At 45.0% G+C, this 21787-nt stretch overlaps 1 protein-coding gene across 1 annotated transcript in view; it reads right to left on the bottom strand.

Moving 5' to 3' along the window:
• LOC126273410 (probable nuclear hormone receptor HR38) overlaps positions 1-21787 on the bottom strand; it is a 111499-nt gene that overhangs the window by 30220 nt on the left and 59492 nt on the right. Inside the window, exon 3 of the mRNA XM_049976960.1 lies at positions 10543-10694. Within this exon, the coding sequence (XP_049832917.1) occupies positions 10543-10694 (152 nt within the window). The remainder of the gene's footprint in view (positions 1-10542; positions 10695-21787) is intronic.

Raw genomic sequence — 21787 nt, 5'->3', positions numbered from 1 at the left:
ACTTTACTTTAACGGCGGACAGCGCCATCTCCATTTCGCTCCTGCCGTGAGACGGTGATTTCGTCGTCTACCGGTATAACACACGTGTACTGCTGACAAACAAAAAATTAATGATGTAACTGTATGACTACCTATCGTACTGGAGGACACACTTGTAGAGACATAATATTCCGAAACTGAAGCCTATTTTGCCCCATCAGTGGCATCTCAAAACAGCTAAAGCACAGGGCGATCACAGATTATTGGACGATTCCATAAGGCTAGATTTTTCTCTACACATGTTACGTGACCTTGCCATCGTCTCATACAGACATTTGCCTGCGCATTGCCTTCACACTGACGCAGTGAGGCTGCAGTAGCGTATCATTGCGCCACCGTTTCCCGATCTCGAGCTGTCGTCGTTACCCGGTGACATGATGTTATTGCTTTCCACTGTCAAACGTCGTGTTCCAGGTCGGTCACAATGGAACCGAGAACGATGTTGCAAATACGTGTACATTCCAAATACGTGGAATTGGTGGGCTGTCTTCCAAAGGAGGATCTATACAAGTACACACAAATCTGCAGTCGTTTCTTACACCGCGCAAAACATTTTCGCGAGGCTTCGCAAGATCTCCGTTGTTTTGACACGATGCGGAACATTGTAAGACGTCTGTAGTGAACGGCTCGATCACTGCCACTGAGTCGTTCGACTTTGGCAACTGCCACAGCGTAGGTGTTCAGCCCGAGGCCGGGAAAGAGCCTCGCACTGATAGTCCTCAAAAAACTGTTCCTTGCTACTGCGAGCACTTTCTGGGCGCGGCAGTACTCACACAATAGAAGACGTGCATTTTTTATTGTTACTGTTGGAAAACGTATCTGCGTTTGCGACTGAAAGTAGTTGTGGAGGCCCTAAGATCACGAGAAGACACAGACAGTCTCGTTGCTGTTCGACCTCCATACCTGACCCGTTTTGGAACGTGTGTTCTAGGAATTTTAATTGTAAGCCTCTACGCGTTGCACAACGCTTCTCTTGTAAAATATGTTATGTAGGTCGGATGAGCATCGCTATGACACTGGCTGAACGAACGTGTGGCGAAACGCACAGCTGCGCTTTGACCTCCCTTTATTAATCCGACTTGAACAGTGACGGCATAGAGTAGAATGAATTTCGTGTGAATCTGTGACACGTGTACCATTCAAAACAGCATGCAGTACAAAGCTTTATCGGAACGAATTCTCAAGGGTAATGGAATAACGTTTTTTTTATGTGGAAAAATCAGTACTCACAATTTTACAGCTATGAGTATGGGAGATATGAGTATGGTGACAGAGCAAAAGCAAAAGTGAGACGTGATTTGTAGTGTTTCTAAGCCAAGCCCGCTGTGCATTTGAACGTTTTTGAACAATGGATAATGTCACAATTGGAAGCCGGATAGGACGGAGAAGAAGGCTTCATTTTTGTCAGATACGAACTTCCAGTAGTAACGAAATCAATTGCTAAGAAGATCGAGCGGTCGCAGGCAACAGTTTCATCCCATGGGAATCACACCCAATGGTTCTACGGCTGTATAACTACCGAGCAAGTGGCACAGTGGTAAGAACGGGGAGCGCATCAGGGAGGATGGCGGTTCAAATCCGAATCCGGCAGCCAGATTTACGTTTTTCATTGTTTCTCAAAATTGCTAAAAGGAAATGCCGGGATGTTTCCACCGAGAAGGATACGGTCAGTTCCTCCCCCCCCCCCCCCCTCCCCTACACGCTTCCTCAGGCTGATTCTGTGCAATTTCTTCCTCTAAGGTTTCGACTTGGACGTTATCAGAATCGAGATGTGCCATTGCTTGAAGGATTTGACGCTATTCGAACTATGAACTGTGATGTTACTGGGGAAACCCACATCGACAGCGTCTAATGTCAGCATAAAAGCTCCAAATTGGTGACAATGCCTGTTATTTACTTTCGATGTTGGAGAGATATAGCCTTATAACATTGTCCATTAATTTGCAATCACCTTGAACAATAATTAGTCATTATAAGATAATGAAATCATTGTTATTACCATCTTATTTTGAGTTGTTGGTGTTTCGGTTGCACCAACATAAGCTAATTTATTCTTGATGGACGGAAGGCGTGTTTATTAAAATGTTATCTCATGTACCATTTCCGTACTGCGCAGAATTCTAGCCCCATTGCAATCTAATTTAGAGTGAATACGGCACTTGTAATAGCCAACACTCTAGCGGAGCCGGCGGTGAAATTAATATCCGTTAATGCTACATAATTATCAGGCGCTAGACCAAAACTGCTTTGATGCCAAACGTTCAGGTAATAGCGATAGAACGGCGAGTTAATAATATTGTGGCGGCAGACTAAGCAATTCATTGTAGTAGAGTAAGGTTTATTTCTAGGCTATTAATGAACGAAATTCAAGAAATAATAATGAATGTGCAAAGCATATTATTTATATGTGCTTGTATCTGTGTATCATTGTCGCTGTTGGATCCTTGTATTTGGCTTAGTGCTTTACAAAATGCTTCCTTGGAGTTACTTCTGAAATAACTTTCATGTACGTTTGTACCGGAGAGAAAAAGTTGTTCGCGTGTTGTTATGAATAACGCCATCAAGAAGCTGACCCTTTTGCCCGTCTCTTTACCTTTACGGTGTGGCAGTCTGTGAAATGAATCAATGAAGATAACTAATACTGAGCACTGGACGTGTTCAAAAAAGAGCCTCTGCCCAATTTATAACGCATTTGTCTACAATCACTGAACTGCTTTCTTGTAGCTTCTGTGCTTTTTTTCTCTTATGCACATATTTCAGTATGCTGCAGCTGTAGATACTTGTGAATTGATTGAGAGCAGTCGCACTCGTTTGAAACGATACCGATCAAAACGGTTTCGTTGTAACACAAGATTTACGTTACTATCGTGATTGTCCATCGCGGGGATCTGATAAAAGTGCTCATTTATATCTAAAGGAGCTGGTCCGCAAAATGCACTCAAAACCACGGTGCGTCTTATCTGCAGTATGTTAAGTGTTTTCATCCGGTGGTCACGGCTGGACAGCGCCTCGTAACTTGCTACTCACGTGGCAAAGAAGAGCCCGCCATTGACCACGGCCAAAACGATATCAGTGTAGAAGATGCTAGACATTATTACGAAACGACAAATAGCGTGGTGGAGGCGGATCTCTACTCGTAGAGTGCCTTTGTCATCACTGGCGAGTATCCTCCTCCAGCTGAATGGAGGGCTTGAAGAATAGTGGCCAGTCCACAAGGGTGGAGCTGAGAGGGTACCACGTCGTTTCGGCCTCATGCGTCCGCACACCGCAACCTTTATCTGTTGCAGACGACTGATGGCGTCAGCAAACGCGCAGATAGGCGAAATTATTCGTAAACCAGGATCGTGGAGAATCACTGTTTGTGGTTTATTTTTAATAGTCTTAAATTTTCAATATTGTCCATGTGATGATCTACGGTAGACTCTGAAGTATCGTGTTCGACGACAGAAGGGTTGGATCTTCAGAGTTTAGGATAATTTTCCAAACTGTAGAATTATGGAAGAAAGTTGGGACGAAACTTAAGCTTCGATATCTCGAGTGACTATAGTAATAATGACAGTTTTCACCAGTCATTCGGATTCATAATATTGAGTTACCGATAAATACTATGTACAGCTTTAAAGAATTTGTTTCGAATGTACAAATTCTTCAGACGCCGATTGAATCGATATTAAATAACATTTTGGCAAGTTAATACCCCTTGTAAACGGAATTTATAATGTTTTACGAGTTTGACATATATTGATGAGAAATACGTATCGCTATTCTGAATACATCACGATTGTAACTTCCGAAGTTTTGAGTTCTGAATCAGGAGTAATGTAAGATCATCGCTGTAGGCTGTGATCCTGTACCAAGAGATATTGCTGTTTCATTACTCAATACACCACGTCACTAAGAGACAGAAGTGCCCTTTGTTTCAAATATTTCCAAATTCTCAATTTTCTTTTCATGTGTCCATAGCGTCGGTAGAATTATTAATCTAGAGTGGTGACAAAAAAAAAAAAAAATGTTCGTTTTGTAAGGGGTGGAACAGTTTGAGCAGAGGTAAATAAGTAAATTGTAACTGGATAAGTTGTAATCTACGATATTTATTGCTCGTTGTTGTTGTTGACTATGGTAAGGGCGAACGCTAGCGCTCCGTGTTTGTAATATATCCAATTTAGCGACAAAAGCTGCCCCGTTCCCAGCATCCAGTGATCACAGCAGCGTCGCGTGGCTATGACGCTGACAGATGTGTCCACCTCTTACGAGCTCCACTGAGAACTGGGCGTCACCTTGGGAGAAGTATCTGAATAGTAATGAACCACTATTAACGATCAAAATTTGGCGTGTGAGTGACCTGGTTTGTTGCAAGCGACACGAGTTAATATCGAATTACGCGGGGGACTTATTGAAGAACCTCTTACTTAATCAGAGGCAAGCCTGCTCTGCGTAGCACTTCCATTGGTAGGGCCCTCGCATTAATCGGACACGATCGAGGGGGTGAAACCGAGGGTGTGAAACGCCTTCCGAGCTCGTGTTACTTGTTTTTGATTTGGTAGAGAACAAAAGCGCGTCACGCCGCGCTAAATCACGGCATACCGGCCGTCGCTCCAGGAGCGTGCGAAATTAATAATAGAGGCTGTGGGGAGGGGGCGATGAGTGTGGGCGGGTGGTAGGAGCGGGGGCTGGAGCAGGGGGAGGTAGGGGGAGGGGAGTGGTCGCGCTCCAGGGCTCGCAGCAATCCCGCCGCCACTGGGGACACATTCCGCCAAATGTCAGCCCGCCCTGTCGCGTCCCGTGCTGCAGGCAGCGCCGCGGCATTCTTCTGTCGGCGCATCTTCCAGGAAATTTGTAAAAAGAAAGGGGTGCAGAAGTGCTTCCTAAACTACACGTGCGCCCCTTTGGTAGGCAGTTTCGGCCCCTGATTACTTATTTGCAAGGTCTAAGATCTCGGTCCGGCACACGTATAGAGTTGATATCAACCTTTTTTTTATGTTCGTACAGCAACGTGCGTCAAGTGTTAACTTTTTCTGAGGGATATGAACACTTTTATGTATGAGATCCGTGAAAACAGCGATATCGCGTGTGTTTCGTTTAAATTGATAAACTGAGGAACCGTGCTATCATGTAATGTTTGATTTGGGCTGATTTATTGCTTAGGGAAGTTCATCAAAAGGTGCTGAATTTTTGTGAGTGGGCTGTTCGTTCAATTTCAACAGTTAGCAGATGGTCGACCATACTTCTCTTGATGATAACACACGAGAAAGACATCCTAAACCTACAAATACAGATAAAAATATCCAGAAAGTGTACGAAAAGTTGTTGGACTATCGGTGCAGAAAGGTAAATGAAATAGCTATAGGCGTATTAAAATATTCAGTTCTCATTTTTCAGTATGTCCAGGTTCTTTTTTGGTTTAAGTTTCATGCTTGCATTCTCTGTTGTCAGCAGAGAGAGTGATTATTTTATGTACACCAGATAGTGCAGTCTAAAATATGGCACATACTGTGAAAAGGGGCAGTCTAGATATCTCGCGCTTCTAAGATAATATTTAAGCTCTAAAGATGTGCAATGTTTAATACCTTGCACTCTTATTATCAAGTAACTTATGAAAAAAACAATTTAATTTGTTAAGGTGGTCGATATGAGCATAAATTTAATTCAGGGCACACATTCAATCGATATATTTCGTGTTTGGAAGCAAACTCTCCGCGAGTATGGAAAAGAAGCGTATAGTGACAGAAATTGAAAGTTTATCAGACAGTCTTCACTATCGTTGTCGTCATAATCTTAGTAGCATCATTATACACAGTAAGCAACACTTCGAGGAAAAATCTTAACAGACACTGTTAAAATAGAAAGACAGATTAATCTATGCAGTTATGGTATTGTTGTGCATTGCCCTTGGAGGATGCATCTGTATGCATTACCCTTGAAGGATGCAGAACAGTATTCTCAATCGAGATTTGAATCCACGCGAATCAGAGTCGTAAAGCATAGCGTGAACTCCTTGAGATAAAACTGCAACATCTCTTGACGTCATCTACCAAGTCAGATGACATTTTATAGATTTATTTTGTTCACTGAATGATACATTAATCTGTGGCCCGTCTCCTATCTGAATCGGCCGTTCCCAGAAATTTCCTAATCCACACGTATTATAAAAATGGACGTACGTACACAGGATGGCCAAAACAGTCTGAAAAGCTTCTAAGGGTGTTCCGGTGTAGGTTGCGCTGAGAACTAATTATTAACAAAAATTCGATACATGCGCTGTTTCCGAGTTAATTAGCCAGGCCGTGGTGCACGCAAATTGAAGTGGGTAGCCGGAGACAGTGTCATCAAACGTGTCCTTCGTTTGGTTTCCTGAAATCGAACAATAGAGCGATACAAAAATTGAACGTGGGACTGTAGTAAGGATTGATTGGCTAACTTCAATGTTAATTAACTCGGAAACGGCTCAACGTATCGATTTTTTCCCCTTAACAGAGATTTCTCAGCATAACCTGTCCTGCAACGGCCTTACGAATTTTTTAAACTGTTTCTGACCACCCTGTATATGTTCGTATGTATGTTTGTACGTATGTATGTATGTATGTCCCTCATTTCTTCCTGAACTATTGGACAGAAAAATATATCGTTGTACGACACAGTTCAGGAGACATGTTGCGTGAAAAACTGTCTCATCGTGCATGACGTTTTAATTTATGACTTCTTCACTACTAACTCTATTCACTCGTAAACGGTAGCCACATATAACATTGGATGTAGCTGCAAAATTATATCTTTGTACAGCACATAGTTGAGGAGATACGACGTCATTAACATTGAGCTTCGTTGAAATGAAACTGCAGAGCTAAATTAGCTCGAGATGTAGCTGAAATGTGTGTGCTGATACGTGTGAGTTATGTTAAATGTGTGTCAAATATACTTGACATACGCGAAGATGGGCAAAGGCACGGATAAAAAGCTCTTCCTAACCTCCTGGAAAGATTTCAACCAAATTTGGTACACACATTAGTTACAATCTGGAAAGAAGTATAGGGGGGGGGGGGGGGGTAAGAACCACCAGCCTCCTGTTGGGGTGAGCGTGATAACGTGGAGAGAGAAGGGAAAAGAAGAGAAGGCGGATAGAGAGAGGGCAGGAAGAGAGGGAACGAGGGACTGGTGGAGGAGATGGACAGAGAGGGGGTGAAGGAAGGGATGGGCCGAGAGAGGGGGAAGGAGGAGAAGATTGGTATAAATACATACCCGGGTAACGCCAGGTGCTCAGCTCGTTACTTATCTAAATGAGCCATTCGCAGAAATCGAAAGTTCCTTATCTTAAAGTCGTAAAAATGGGTTGCGTAACACTTCCTGTTGTTGAGAAGTCTCAATGAAATAGTGACATTTCGAAATAACAGCGTTTTATGAATGGGACACATATCAGTTTTCAATGGACTCAAGGGCTTTGGTTCACTAATCTTTAAGCATTATCTCAAGAGCACGAACGCTTGGAACTACGGCCTTTCGGTCAGATTACACAGGTCGAGCAGCACTTTTGAGTTCACTTTATCATTGTAAATATGAGTTCCACGAAATATACGTCAATAAGATAGCATTTGGAAAGGTGTTATTTTTCGCTAATAATAAAACGCTGTGACAGTCTGAACTGAAAATGCGGAGATAGTTTCAAAAAGAAATAGTAGCAAAGCAACAACTGAAACACATTGTTGAACTAGAAATATTTCAAGTGTCTTATATACAGTAAGTTAATTACAGACGGAATGCTGTTATTAGCAGACACTGGGCGAAGGAGACTTCCGTGACCTCCACCACATGATTCAGATTCTCTAAGGGTACATAAAGTTTAACAGCACTGGAACTCCAGCAGGTAATAACAAACAGGGAAACATTGCGTGACACTGTCTAATAGAAATACTTTGGTTCAAGGTATTTTATGACAGTAAACTGAGAAGGCAAACATATTAATATGTAACAGAACAACAAGAGATTTTAGTTCCCACCAATACTTACATAAAACCCTCGCAAAATTGTACCAGTAAGAGTTTACTTAACTGTAAAACGAGTTACTAAGGCCTGTCTCTATGAGAGACTTGTCCACTTTTCGACGGTCTGCGTCGCCAATCCTTTCCCAATTCTGCTGCAATCAACCTTGCAGGCAGTAATTAGCAATATTTTGCAGATGGCTGAAAGAGAGGGAGACACGGTGATGGAGATTATCGAAACCTGATCATGGCAAAAAATACACCACACACCAAAACAATATAATTTCCAGGTCAATCGGACATCTCTAAAGGTTGGCAAAGAATTTGACCCAACAGTTTCTGCTTGGTGCACATTGTTCTGTTACGTTGTTCCATTACTATCCTAGACAAATTTATTGCTTAATTTGCCCTCTAGTAATAACAGAAGCGCTTTTCTCCATTTTGTCACACAGAAGTTAGAACATTAACAGTTAAAATACTGCACAATGAAACAAGTGTCGTATTCCTTCTAACTTGTCATCAACGAAAAATAAAATTTGCACACTGAGAACTATCAATAAGTTTTACAAGAAGCGAGTCATCCACGTGGATTTGGTGGTCTCCGCCCCAACGCCACTTTCACCGACAGCCATCCCGAAAATTTACAACCGGTAGTCTTTCTCTCTTGGGGCCGTCAACTCACAGTCTGAGTCGGGAATATCTACGGCGAACGGTGCAGACTCTGCCTCGACTAGGGGCTGTCTCCGTGGCGTGGGACCGGACCATCTGTACAGCAGAAAGGCTAACGCATGCAGCAGTTGCAGGGGAAGTGCACGCGCCATGCAAAGCCGTGCCATTCTGTGCTTCCTGATGATAGGTGCCAACCGGAACTTGAACGGAAACGCAGGGCTTCATCAAGCCAGTCGCCAGTTCTATTTTGCGTTAATCGCCCAGTTTCCCATTTATATCGAAATATGTAGAGCTGGAGCATCTGAAAAAAAAAAGGCAGTGGCACTGCGTGATGTTTCAGTCGTATGTTGTATTAAGTGAGCACTGAGCAGAGCGTCGCGTACCAATTTTTAGCGCTGATTGAACCTTTCGGAAGCCGTGAAACACATGTAACGCCGAAGAATAGTAGGGCAGAGGTATTCGAGAGCCACTGAAATATTCGGGGAAAATTCTGAAAGGCAGAAAAGAGGACTGACAAACTGAGGTTTTGAATCTTCATCAAGTGTCCACTCTCTTGCTTTGTGTAACATTTGAAGTTGCAGTTAGTACACTTTCACAGGCAGAGTACCTCTTACTTTAGGCAGGTCGCCAGCGAGTGCGCAGAGCTAGCGAATATCTTTGTGGATACGAAAGACGCAGAGATTTTGAGGCCTGATTCCCGAAAATCGAGCGGTGGGAAGTTCTGAGTTGCGTGACACATGACCGAAAGGAGTTACTTTCCATCACAGAAACTATGATGGTCTCCTTGGTGTGCAGTACGATTTGTTTTAAATGCTTGCCCTGTCCAGAATTTGTTTTAAGACTTTCGTCATACTCGATATTTTATGAAATTTTTAACAAATAGCTTTCTTCGTCCGCAGTAAGTTGTTAAAAGAAAAGATCCTGCATCAAGTAATGAACGTCTAAGATATGTTTAACATATTCATTTATTTGTGGCATTTTTTTAAAACTTGAATCGAGTTTCGTACTGTTACCGCAAATGTCACTCGAAGACAGGTGTTCTTTGTAGCGCTATCGTCTGATATTCAGTGAGAGTTCTCGGATGCTTATTGAACGAGTTATCATGAGCCGCGTCTCAGACAAAACTGAAGCGGTTCTAAGAGAGCACAGGGCGGCGTGTGAAGTGTCTAGGGGGAAGCTTTAAACAAATACGACCTGCCTAATTCTGTTGCGCCTCCTATTATTGAAATAACAGTCTCGGCCCTATCTGATTTTAACTCTTAGCGATCGGCGTCGAAAGATTTGCTCTACGCAGTGCAGAAATACTGCTCTCTCTGTATTAGTTTTCAACAGATAGGGAGCTCAGTCAATGGGAATGGACCACTTCGGTCGTAAGAGAAGAATGCCGCTGAGAAGATAGGCCCTAGATCTAAGAAGGGTTCGTCGTGACTCCGTTGCAATATGGCGTCAGGAAGATCGCATGGCATTCCAGTGAAGCTGTTCCAGCCATCCTATCATTTATTAGATTGGTAGTGACGAATCGAAACCGAGGGTCGTGTCTGGCATTGTAGTGTATGGCTTGTAAATAGTGATGTTGCAACGTTAGTTGTGTAGCGAAATCACCGTCTGTTACCAAATGTTCGACCGTTCTGGCGTGTTGTCGGTCGGAGTGTCACACACTTGTAAACTGCCCATACGAGGGCTTCAGAACAACCGCGACAATAGCGACGTGGCGAGCAAAAGCTGTGCTTCCGTGTCGTGGGGACTGTCAGGGGGTGGAGGGTTGGGGGCGCCCCGGGTCCAGCTGGGGGGACAGATCTGTGCGCTACTGCATGCTGCGTGAAGCGGGCGGCATGCCGAGGGCGGCGGCGCGCGGACTCACCTGCGTCTGCAGAAGCAGCATACTTGAGGCGACGGAGAGAGGCGTGGAGCCCAGCGGCACGCGACTCAGAGCGAGGTCCGCGGAGGCGGCGGCGGCGGCGGCGGCGGCGGCGGCGGCGGCGCTCGGCTCCTTGCTGCTGCCGAGCTCGGGACCTGCGCAAGCACGCGGCTCTCTCACTGCGCTGCCGCACACTGTTCCTTTATTATCGCTATGGCGACCATAAGCACACCGGACAAAAGTCATACGAGGCCTTAACACCGCCTCTAGCTCGGCGAACAGAGTGCACGACTTTCTTCAGATATGCCACATCTAGCTGAAGTAAATCGTCATTGATTAGATGCTGTTGAGCTACCTACATGTTGACTGTTCCAAATAGTCCTAGACATACCTAGAATGAAAATCTTCACTCTACAGCGGAGTGTGCGCTGGTATGAAACTTTGTGGCACATTAAAACTGTGTGCCGGACCGAGACTCGAACTCGGGACTTTTGCCTTTCGCGAGCGAGTGCTCTACCAACTGAGCTACCCAAGCACGACTCACGCCCCGTTCTCGCAGCTTTACTTCTGCCAGTACCTCGTCTCCTACCATCCAAACTTTACAGAAGCTCTCCTGCGAACCTTGCAGAACTAGCACTTCTGAAAGGAAGGATATTGCTGAGACGTGGTTCTAGAAACATCCCCCAGGCTGTGGCTAAGCTGGGGCGTGAGTCGTGCTTGGGTAGCTCAGTTAGTAGAGCACACTCCCGCGAAAGGCAAAGGTCCCGAGTTCGAGTCTCGGTCCGGCACACTGTTTTACTCTGCCAGGAAGATTAAGTCCTAGACATTTTCTATGCGATTACGGTCGGCTGATGTTGCGAATCAGTTAGACCAGGAACGTAAGTGTGCAGCCTTATCACTCGGTTGCTATCTTGGGAGACGGGAGTCTCCACTGCGTACCCATCGTGAAGATGTAGAAAGACAGAGCAACAACTGGACAGCGTCAATACTGAAATAGGCGCCATGGTCCATTTTCGTGCTAACCTGGATGAATGGGCGAAAAAGACCACAGAATCATCGTCCCTAACTATAGCCTCCACACGCGCTGAGCTAAAGGGATGATTGGGTCGTCGGTGCAGCCGACACATCGCATCACTTGAAAAGAGGTGAAATAGCAGTAGTGGGATTCCCGTACACGCCTGCAGTAAACTACTGTCCGGTTTCTGTGTTGTTCGGCCCACTGAAGACGTCCAGCTTTGTGCGCAGCAGTGAGCAACGGGCTTCTGAGATGTACACAACTTCGGGACATGGTCGAGATGGAACTGTATTCGCTCACAGTAACAATTCTTGTCGGGTTGGAAACCGACTGCCGTGACAGCCGTCTCGGGACGCTGCTACTGATGGTATCCTTACGTCATGTTACATGCCTACTAGCGTACACATTTTAGTATGTATGTTGGACTGGCTGCATTGGTACATGAGCAAATCCAGCAATTTCATTCACGGTGTCGCCATGGGCAAGTCCATACGCGACAGCTTCTTTCTAGCACTCTCATTGCCGTGACTTACGTCGGCTGTGCGCGGTCATATGACGGCGTTGTTCTGCACCAAGTACAGCGCTCGAGAGCGACCAGGGAGTGCTCTTTAAAGGAGGTAACCAATATTTTGTTCGGCGGGAGGGGCCGCGCTATTCGTGACATGGCACCCTAAACCGCGCGACCGAGATCCGAAATCTCTCTTTCAGAACACAAAGTATCGGATGATATTAAACGCTTGAAACTCCTACGTCGTTCCTTGACAAAGCGGTGTGGATGGGGCTTCAAAGCAGCTACAGAAAGTTGACCGCTCTATTCAGAGGTCACATAATGTATCGCAACCTGAGGTGTTTCGTCGGCGTCTTACACATGAACACAATGATACAACTTTCAAAACCTTTGTGTGTTGTGTATATGTATAACAGTTTACAGAGGAGTCTTGTGGCTCGCTTCGAACAGGATAGTTTAGACGGAGGTGTATTATTTGGCCAGGTAGTGCATTTAGACGCCTCTGTATCCTTTGAAGCTATGTTTGCTACACGAATTTTGCCCCCACGAATTTTTACTGCACTTGACATCTGGTATATCACGTGGCACAGTAAAAGAACGATCGCGGTTTGCTTTGACGTCTGGCACTGCGTAGCCAAGAGTGGATTTTGCTTGTAACGACCAATAATTCCGCGTTGTGTTTTTTGTTACCAAGCAACACAAGAACAAAGAGACAGAGACAGAGAGAGAGAGAGAGAGAGAGAGAGAGAGAGAGAGAAGAAATGAAAGGAAAATATTTTGTTCGATTCAGAGACGGCGGAGATTGCTTCGTCAGTTACCTGTAAATTGATTTCCGCAGCTTCTCCTTTTTAATCTTTTTTTCCGGAAGAAGAACAAACAGTGAGATGTTTCTTACTCTGTGCTAATAGCTGTCATGTCAGGAGACAGTAGCCTGTTATGGAGGGGAACGAGCTGCATGCTGCAGCGTCAGGTGTAGAGCCTGCGCCTCTCTTCCACTATACTGCGCACCGTGTAGCGGTGCTAAATGCCTAGCTGCACTAGTGTGCCAGTGATGCGTGTGCGCCAGTTGGCTTCTGCTATTCGGTCTGCTCCCCAAGAAAGTTGCACCAGCGGCATGGCATCTCGGATGCACGATACGTTCGTCACTGAGTGCCATTAGGATACTGAACTTGTGTAAGATATTGGAGAACATTGTTTTTCCGAATAGCTATTTGGACGTCAGAACTCTTCCTCTTCTCTCTTTAAATGGAAAGAAGGGGAATGTGTGAGTTGCGTTCTGTGGGCGTAGAGATCTCGATAGACAGTAAGCTATCTCAGCTGCACAACAATGAGGTAGAAACTGCTCGTGGATCTGTTGAAGAGACTATCGTGGCACTAACCCCAACTTCTGCAGGGCAGCCATGGAAAATCATAACAATCGCAGCTGGTCGGAATTTTCAGCAACAATCTTCCGACTACCGTTTTGGCAAAGTAGCGCCGAAGTGACAAGAAATCGACAGCGCTCTAAGAAATTATTCTCGCCTCCTTACTTCTTGAGATCAACAAAGCGTTAGTTGTAGATACGAAACAGGGGTAAAGCCGATAACGCCTAGCGACTTAGTCTTTCAAAGCAAGGTTGTTGTATCATTGTAATGACTTTACTAATAGTTGAAAAGGGAACTACAGGAGAGGAAGCGATGCACATTTATACAAATTGTGATTCATTATTCATGACATATGACGTAGTTTTAAAGGTGAACAGCAAAGTACTTGCAAAGCGACGCAGTCTGGATAGTTGCAAAGTCATATACAACCAAAGAAATACTCGATTTCTATTAATGTTACAACTAGGCTGATTCTACGTAACTTGACAGAAATTAATCAGTCAAAGTTCGAGTCATAAGTAAGTCGAGATGGACATACCTGCCTGTATCTGAATAAGAAAGTGCTAAACATTAGTTTCTCCAGTGTTGCAAAAAATACAAATATTCACATATACGTATTTGAAATACAAGATACTTGTATAAAAATACAAAAGCATTTGGCAAAAGGTGACAGCATATGTAAAATAATCCATTTGGTTCGCTAAGCAGCTTTACAGAAGGCATAGCGGTTTATATTAAACCGGATTTATTTAAAGAAATTTAATTGTTGTACTAAGGCTATGAAAAGGGGACAGATATTTACATATTAACTGTGTTAGCTGATTAAATCTTTTCGGACGTTTACCCGGTGAAGCACTATTGGTCGCATGTAACGTTTACGATGTAACTTCCATGTCTGACACTGAAGGAACTGCGGTTGATTGCAATGTGTTGTTAAACCCGCAGATGAATTACAACTATGTGCAGAAACGCGGTTATCGCATTCGTCGACAGACTTCAATACATGCTGCGCAAGTCTTCAAATTTTATTCCTTTTACACACAAGCACAGATATTATACACAATGCACTCACATATTTTGACTTCCCAGTTGTTTCCAGTCAGAGTGATCGGCTGGTTGCCTTTGTCCTGGAGTTTGTGACGATGCATTAATTTTTGTTTTTGCGATGTACAGGGCGTTCGGAAATTCCCGTTACAAACTTCTAGGGCTTGTAGAGGGGAGCGAGTACATAATATTTTGAATAGGAACCTACGTCCTGCAGCGTCATACAGCGACGCTACGAAGCGTCAGGGTTGCAGGCGCCGGCGGCTGTAAATATGTATACAGGGTGATTCCCTGATGATGTTACAAACTTTCAAGGATGATGGAGAAGGATAAATGTATCAATTTGAGGTAAGGGTCCCTATACTGGAAACGAACAAATCGAAAGTTATAAGCGAAAATCATTGTGGTACTTGTGACGGTGGAATACACGTACCGAAACGGTTGTTGCTAAGATTGGTGGGTAGACAACTTTCAGAGATGGTAATATGGGCCAAAATAAGAAAAGAAGTCCAGTAAACGTGGGCCCTGAAAGGCATGCCTTAAGAGCTATTACCATTTCTTCAATAGCGAAGATGGAAACTACTCATAGATCCTCAGATATACATTTTAGAGCCCATGTTCAATAGACATTTTTTCTTGTTTTGGTCCATATTACCACCTCTGAAAGTTTCTTGCCCTACATTCTTAGCAACAACGGTACCGCTTCATGTTTTCCACGGTCGGGGGCATGAGAATGATTTTCGCTTATAACTTTGAACTTGTTAGTTTCTAAACCGGGGACCCTTACCTCAAATTGACGCATGTATCCGTCTGCATCATCCTTGAAAGTATGCAACAATATAACGAAATCAACCTGTATTACATACATTTATAGGCGCCGACGCCTATTACTTTGTCGTCTGCAGCGTCGCTGAATGATTATCCGGACATGGGTTCCTATTCAAAATCGTATGTACTTAGCCCCCTCTGTAAGTCTTAGATGTTTGTAACGGGAATTTCCGAACAATCTGTATATGTGGTGAGATTTCGCACTGTTTTGAACGAAGTCGAGTGTCAAAGATAAACAATGTTTAGGTTTCCGGGAAAATCCGCCTACACATGACATAAACCCAAATAGAATATATCTTCATTAATTTCAGAAAAACGCTTTACCAGCGACAATCTTGTATACGTAATCAGGTTTGGAAAAAAACGTTTGATATGTCTTAACTTTGATTTCAATGCTACTGTTCAGGCTACATGGACGAAGCTGCAATTAAGAATATAATTTACTAAAGAGGAAGCGTCGATTTTTAAAATTAAAATTTTTAACTGTTTTTGCACGAGCAGCTGTATTCAATGTCGGCATGTAGGTCTTCAGTCATGTTAAAAAAATATGGCGATGCATTCGGCTTCTGGAATCGGAAACTGCATTAGCTGTCACGACAGGCCTCATACGGTACATTACATTCGCGGGAAGCGCTAAATTTATTTTGACACGCTTGTGCTATAAATTACGTATACCGTTTCTGATTCGTGCTGGGTGGAACTCGAGCGTAGCCAGATAGGCTAAGATGACTAGAAACAGTTAGAAAACGCGCCGGCAATGGGGTTACGCAGATGAATCGCGTGCGTAGAGCGAAGCGGGACCCGGGCAGCGGTAGAGCGAGTGGTCGCCCAGCAGCGGTAGGCGCCAGCTCGCTGGCGGCGGCCTCGTGGGCGCTGCGCTGCGCTGCGCGGCCAAACCTGAAGGAGGCGCGAGCATGCTCTCGTCCGCGGCGGGCAGGCGGGCGTCTGGGGCGTCGCGGCGCCGCCGCCGGCGCTTATAAGCCGCCCCGGGGCCCCCGGGCCCCCGGGGACCGCGCTGGCATTTCGGCCGCACCGGCCGCCGATGCGATGACGATGATTATGATGATGAAAACTCGGTCGCGCTCCGCCCGTCGCTTTATTACTACTTTTTTGTGCCGCCTATTGTCGGAGCGCGGGGGGCGGGTTATGGGGCGTGACGGGCCCCACCCCCACCCCCACCCCCTACCCCAGGACTCGCCCTCCTCCGCGTCACCTTCCGCTCGCCTGCCGGAGGATCGGGTTGCCGCTGGGGAATGGGGCCGGTCTCCAGCTTTTGGTCTGTGCGTAGTCGAGCTAGGGATGTGGCGCATCGGCTGCCGCAGTCCATATTTAGCAGTCGTATACAACCGATCGCTCGTTGAAAGATCCCTACCTGTTGTTGTTGTTGTGGTCTTCAGTCCTGAGACTAGTTTGATGCAGCTCTCCATGCTACTCTATACTGCGCAAGCTTCTTCAGCTCCCAGTACCTACTGCAGCTTACATCCTACTGAATCTGCTTAGCGTATTCATCTCTTGGTCTTACTCTACGATTTTTACCCTCCACGGTGCCCTCCAGTACCAAATTGGTGGTCCCTTGATGCCTCAGAACATGTCCTACCAACCGATCCCTTCTTCTAATCAAGTTGTGCCACAAACTCCTCCCCAATTCTATTCCATACCTCCTCATTAGTTATGTGACCTACCCATCTAATCTGCAGCATTCTTCTGTAGCACCACATTTCGAAAGCTTCTATTCTCTTCTTGTCTAAACTATTTATCGTCCATGTTTCACTTCCATACATGGCTACACTCCATACAAATACTTTCAGAAACGACTTCCTGACACTTAAATCAATACTCGATGTTAGCAAATTTTTCTTCTTCAGAAACGCTTTCCTTGCCCTTGCCAGTCTACATTTTATATCATCTCTACTTCGACGTCTGGAACCGCGTGACCGCTACGGTCGCAGGTTCCAATCCTGCCTCGGGCATGTATGTGTGTGATGTCCTTGCGTTAGTTAGGTTTACGTAGTTCTAAGTTATAGGGGACTGATGACCTCAGAAGTTAAGTCCCATAGTGCTCAGAGCCATTTTTTTTTAGATTGGAGATGGCGCATCGAAGGTCTGACATGGTATTAATTTTATTTCTTTATCTGGAAAAGAAAGTGATACAACACTGAACGAGGAGATACATTGGTCAAGACAAAGGAGTCCTATTCGGGGGGAAGCTGCGTTCAGAATCGGGCCCGCCTTCCTGGCTGGAGGTTTTCCATGGGTTGCCTACAATCACTTCCTTTGACAAGGCTACGGCTAGTTTCCTCTGCTGTCCTTATCCAGCCGACCTAACACCGGTGCTGCGGCATCACGCCGTTGCACTCTGATGTTGAATCTGTCCGCCTCCTTGTCTTGAGTGGTCAGCGCATCTCACTGCCACGCAGCGGGCCCGGGTTCGATTACAGGGAGGGTCCGCTCCGATACCGGCTGTTGCGTTCGTCCTCAGCGTCATTTCATTATCAATGATACGCATATCGCCCATCTGAAAAGACTTGCAACTTGGAGGCATAAGGTTTCACTTTTGTCTCTTGTAGTAGCGACGCAATCACCAGTTATGGCTGTTTAAGTTTTCTGTTCGCAGTCTTTAATATCTCACCGCACATAACGTTAATGGTACTGATGTGTTGTCGCTGGGATTCATATTTTGATGTTACTAATAAAAATCGTGTCTGTGCGCAAAGCGTCTGCAATGTAGCTTCTGATCTAGAAAAGCATATATTACGAGCGTCACGAATGTCAGATATAGGATTTTCCATTTATTTGCTCCCTGTTCGTGAGTATTCATGTTTTATACGCCAATTATTTCAGGATCTCCCGTATGCAACAAGTCTGGAACCAATACTTGGGCAGGACTTAACAAAACTTTTGGTCTCTTTGACGCAACATATTTAGATTCAAGCCATCATTCCACCCGATGCGTGCTCAATAAATACAATAATCATTTACAATGCGCCAATTACATTTAGTTCTAGCCGTAATTTGCACTTCTGTTTCTTTCTCATGTTGTCGCCTCCGTTCCACACCTTTCTAGACATCACTAACTTAATGCTTTGTTGCGACAATAGTCGCTCTGATTATCTCTAAAGGGTCTTCTTCTCGGGACCTAGATTCTGTACATATATTAACCTTCTTTACTGGTCACATTTTCTCTGGCATAACCCTTTTTTCACACTTTTTTCGCGACTGGTCGTTTTTCTTTCCTTCAGACTGTAGCACTATATTTGTGTGTGCAAAAGAATGTTCGATTCATGCTTGATATCGTAGCCGTAAGCAGCAAAATGTGATCAACTGCTTCTAAAAAGAGAGTTCGGTATTACAGATTATTTATTATGGGAATGATAATATACATTAGAGTCGTTGAACCGACTGAAAGAGTTTAAACGCACACTCCACACTCTCTTACATCACGTGAACTGAGCAACCAACGACCCGATACGACAAATTGCCCTTCGCGATTATCAGTGTCACCTGTGTTAAACTGAATTTATTATTAAGTCTCAGAAAAAGGTGTTGCCTTTTGTAAGGTCTTAATTATAGTAGAAAGACAAAGGGAGGTGGAAGATTCAAAAATATTTTCGTACAGATTAGTGGAACATGTTAGTTAATTATTGATAAACGCGACTTCATTTTTATTTTATTGCAGGAAATGTGTAGAGTTATTCGAGGTAAGTTGCGCTGCAGGTCTACGGTTTTTGTAGAATATTCTTTTATTCGTGAATTTTGGTGATGTTTTTAACAATCACGGATGATGTTCCCGTGCATTACAATTTTCACATCCACATAATTGCGACTGCACGGCTTAGCGGTGTCCGCTGTCAGAAGAAGCTACAGGGTAGCTGCTTTGAAAAACAGCTACCGAGTAGAAACGAAATGACGGTTGTTAAGTGCGCCTGCCGGTTAGGCAGCCAACTGACGGCTGTCCGGCGCTGCGAATCCGGTTCAACGTGTGGCGGTCCCTGGCGGAGGAAAGACTAACTCCGTGCTACTCCAAGTTAATGACAACTGCAGGGGGGGGGGGGGGAGCAGCTACTCGTAAGCCTTTATCAATCGGCCCCCATTTTATGAAGGGACTTAAATTATCAAGAAATAGCAGGAGAAAAGATAACAGTCAGGGAGAACGTACACGGGGCCTCAAGAAAACTCTGGGTGTCGCGCTGAGGCGACGGGAAAGCTGTTCCGTCGCCCAATTCATTACAAGCAATTCTTCTGGCGGTGGCTTTACGCTGCAGGAAGCCACAGGGGGAGGACCAAATAAACGAGTGTAATGTGATAAAGTTTCCGGCATCGTGCTGGGGAGGGGGTGGGGGGGTGGGACTGACTCTTTTCATATGTTCCCTCTGAGGCGCGGCTGCTGCAGCGATCGGGGTCAGGCGGGCACACTTTCACTGGTAGCGCCGCTTACATAAATCCCGTGCCGCGCCGGTCTTCCGGGTGGCACATCACACACCCGCCGCGAGATCGCCGGCTGATGACAGCGACACAGACTTGCTGCCACATCCACCGGGCTACTTGGGACAGCTTCGTGGCAATGTTTGAGTGATAGTAAACTCAGTCAAAACAACGCACGTCGCAACTTACAAGCTATTTAAGGAGTGCGCTAGTCACAACACCCGCTCTAAAGGACCATTGGTAGCACGAAAGAAAAAAATTATGTCGAAAATGTTGTGGGGGTAGAAGAGTACTGGCAGTGCCGCTTAGCGTCTGGGAAGGCAAAGGAAGGAGACAGGGTTTTACGTCCCGAGAACAGCTGTGTGATAGAGACGTCACATTGGTTTGTCACGAATACGTGTCACGTTTGTCGCGGAATTTTTAATGTCTTTTAATGTCCCGCAGATAAAATATTTGGAACATAAAAAAATTATCGCCAAATCGTTTCCTGGAGTAATGAAGTTGTAAAATTTGTATCTTGTAGTCATTCCATGATAAAAGAAATGTTTGTATAAACTTCGTGTATTTGTTTTCTTTTTTCACATGTAGTGTTGTTGCGAAAGTTTGAAACGTACTGTCTAGTGATCTAAATGAAGGAATGTTGAAAACGGGGGTTTGGCTCTTGAAATAGTCAACATACCCACCATAAGAAAGATTGTTCTTAACACTACGGAAGCTCATCCTCTTGTAGGTCACTTCTGTTACCAATTTTGGTGTAGAATATTGATATCCTGGGACGGAAGAGAAGCTACATTGCGACTGATTTGTGGGTGTGTTTCCAGCAGCATTGAGTCCTGTTTGTGCCAGAAACGCACGGACTTTAGCTGATAATTATACACTGTGTCCTAAAATGCTGGTGTGAAAATAGTAGGGTAGGAGATCGCAAAGTGAATTTTTTGAGAGAAGGAAGGCAGTCGTCGTAAATGAGTATTGTTTTTGTTGACATAAAAATAGACCGTACAAGAACTGTAACTAATATGAACTGTTCGTAAGAGTGACCGCCAGTATAAATGCATGCGTTAGTATTTTCGTCACTCCCTCGCAAATCCCAGGTGTCTGTAATACGATGAAGCAGACGATTAGGACCTATCGTCCAATTCTGTTTCAGTTTCTACTGTAGTTTTACATAGATGACTTCACGCAGCCCCATAAGAAAAAAAAAAGACTTATCACAGGCGATTAGGTATAGTCTTTCAAAGCAGAGCCACGAAGGTCAATGCCGAGATGTAAACCATTTAGAAGTATGTGCCCTAGGCGCACTGGTCATTCGAGATTAGCAGCGCCTGAAATACTGATATGCGGCCTGTTCTTACCTCCAAATCCTCGGTTTAGAACTTCCCTTACTGTATTTTTCAAAATCGGCTCACACAAATAATATTGTTACCGGCTTCGACTTCTTAGTAAGTCACGATCAGTTTGGAGCACGCTACATAGTAGCTTCGTCACGTGAAGGGGCAGGAGGATGTATAATCGGTAATTATACCATTTTTGATACCCGAGGTCGAAAAATACTGTTAAACAATTCTGTAACGAGACAGTCGTTGCCTTCCCCGCCTGGCTGCATAAATCAGTTCCGAGTCAGAATAATTTCGACCTGAAAGCTCTGAGGCAAGCCGACTCTTCCAATTACTCCTCCTCCTCCGTGAGGCTACAGCACCGACTAATCTTCTACCAGCATAGCGCTAAAGTGACGCCATCACAAGTATGGCAACGCGAGATTACGTCGGACGAGCATCTCGAGATTTCTCAGCGACTGCAGTCGCTTCTCCGACGCGCTCGACCCCTAGTCGGCCATCAATCTCGAAAGAAAGTGACATTTAGACCGTACTCATACGGCTACCGACAGCAGAGCGAAGCAGCCATCAAGTGCCTCAACTGCAGTTTCTCGAGCCGCGATCGCCGTCAGTCAGCCTGAAGGCGGACGAAGTGCTAACGGCGCGCCTCCAGGACCGCCTCGCTGACCCCGCGGCCGTCTAATACGAACGTCACATTAGGCGCGCCGGGGCCGGAGCGCTCGCTATCTGATGA

Source organism: Schistocerca gregaria, chromosome 5, assembly GCF_023897955.1.
Source record: "Schistocerca gregaria isolate iqSchGreg1 chromosome 5, iqSchGreg1.2, whole genome shotgun sequence".
NCBI classification, from domain to species: domain Eukaryota; kingdom Metazoa; phylum Arthropoda; class Insecta; order Orthoptera; family Acrididae; genus Schistocerca; species Schistocerca gregaria.
This window is presented reverse-complemented; position numbering and strand designations above follow the sequence as displayed.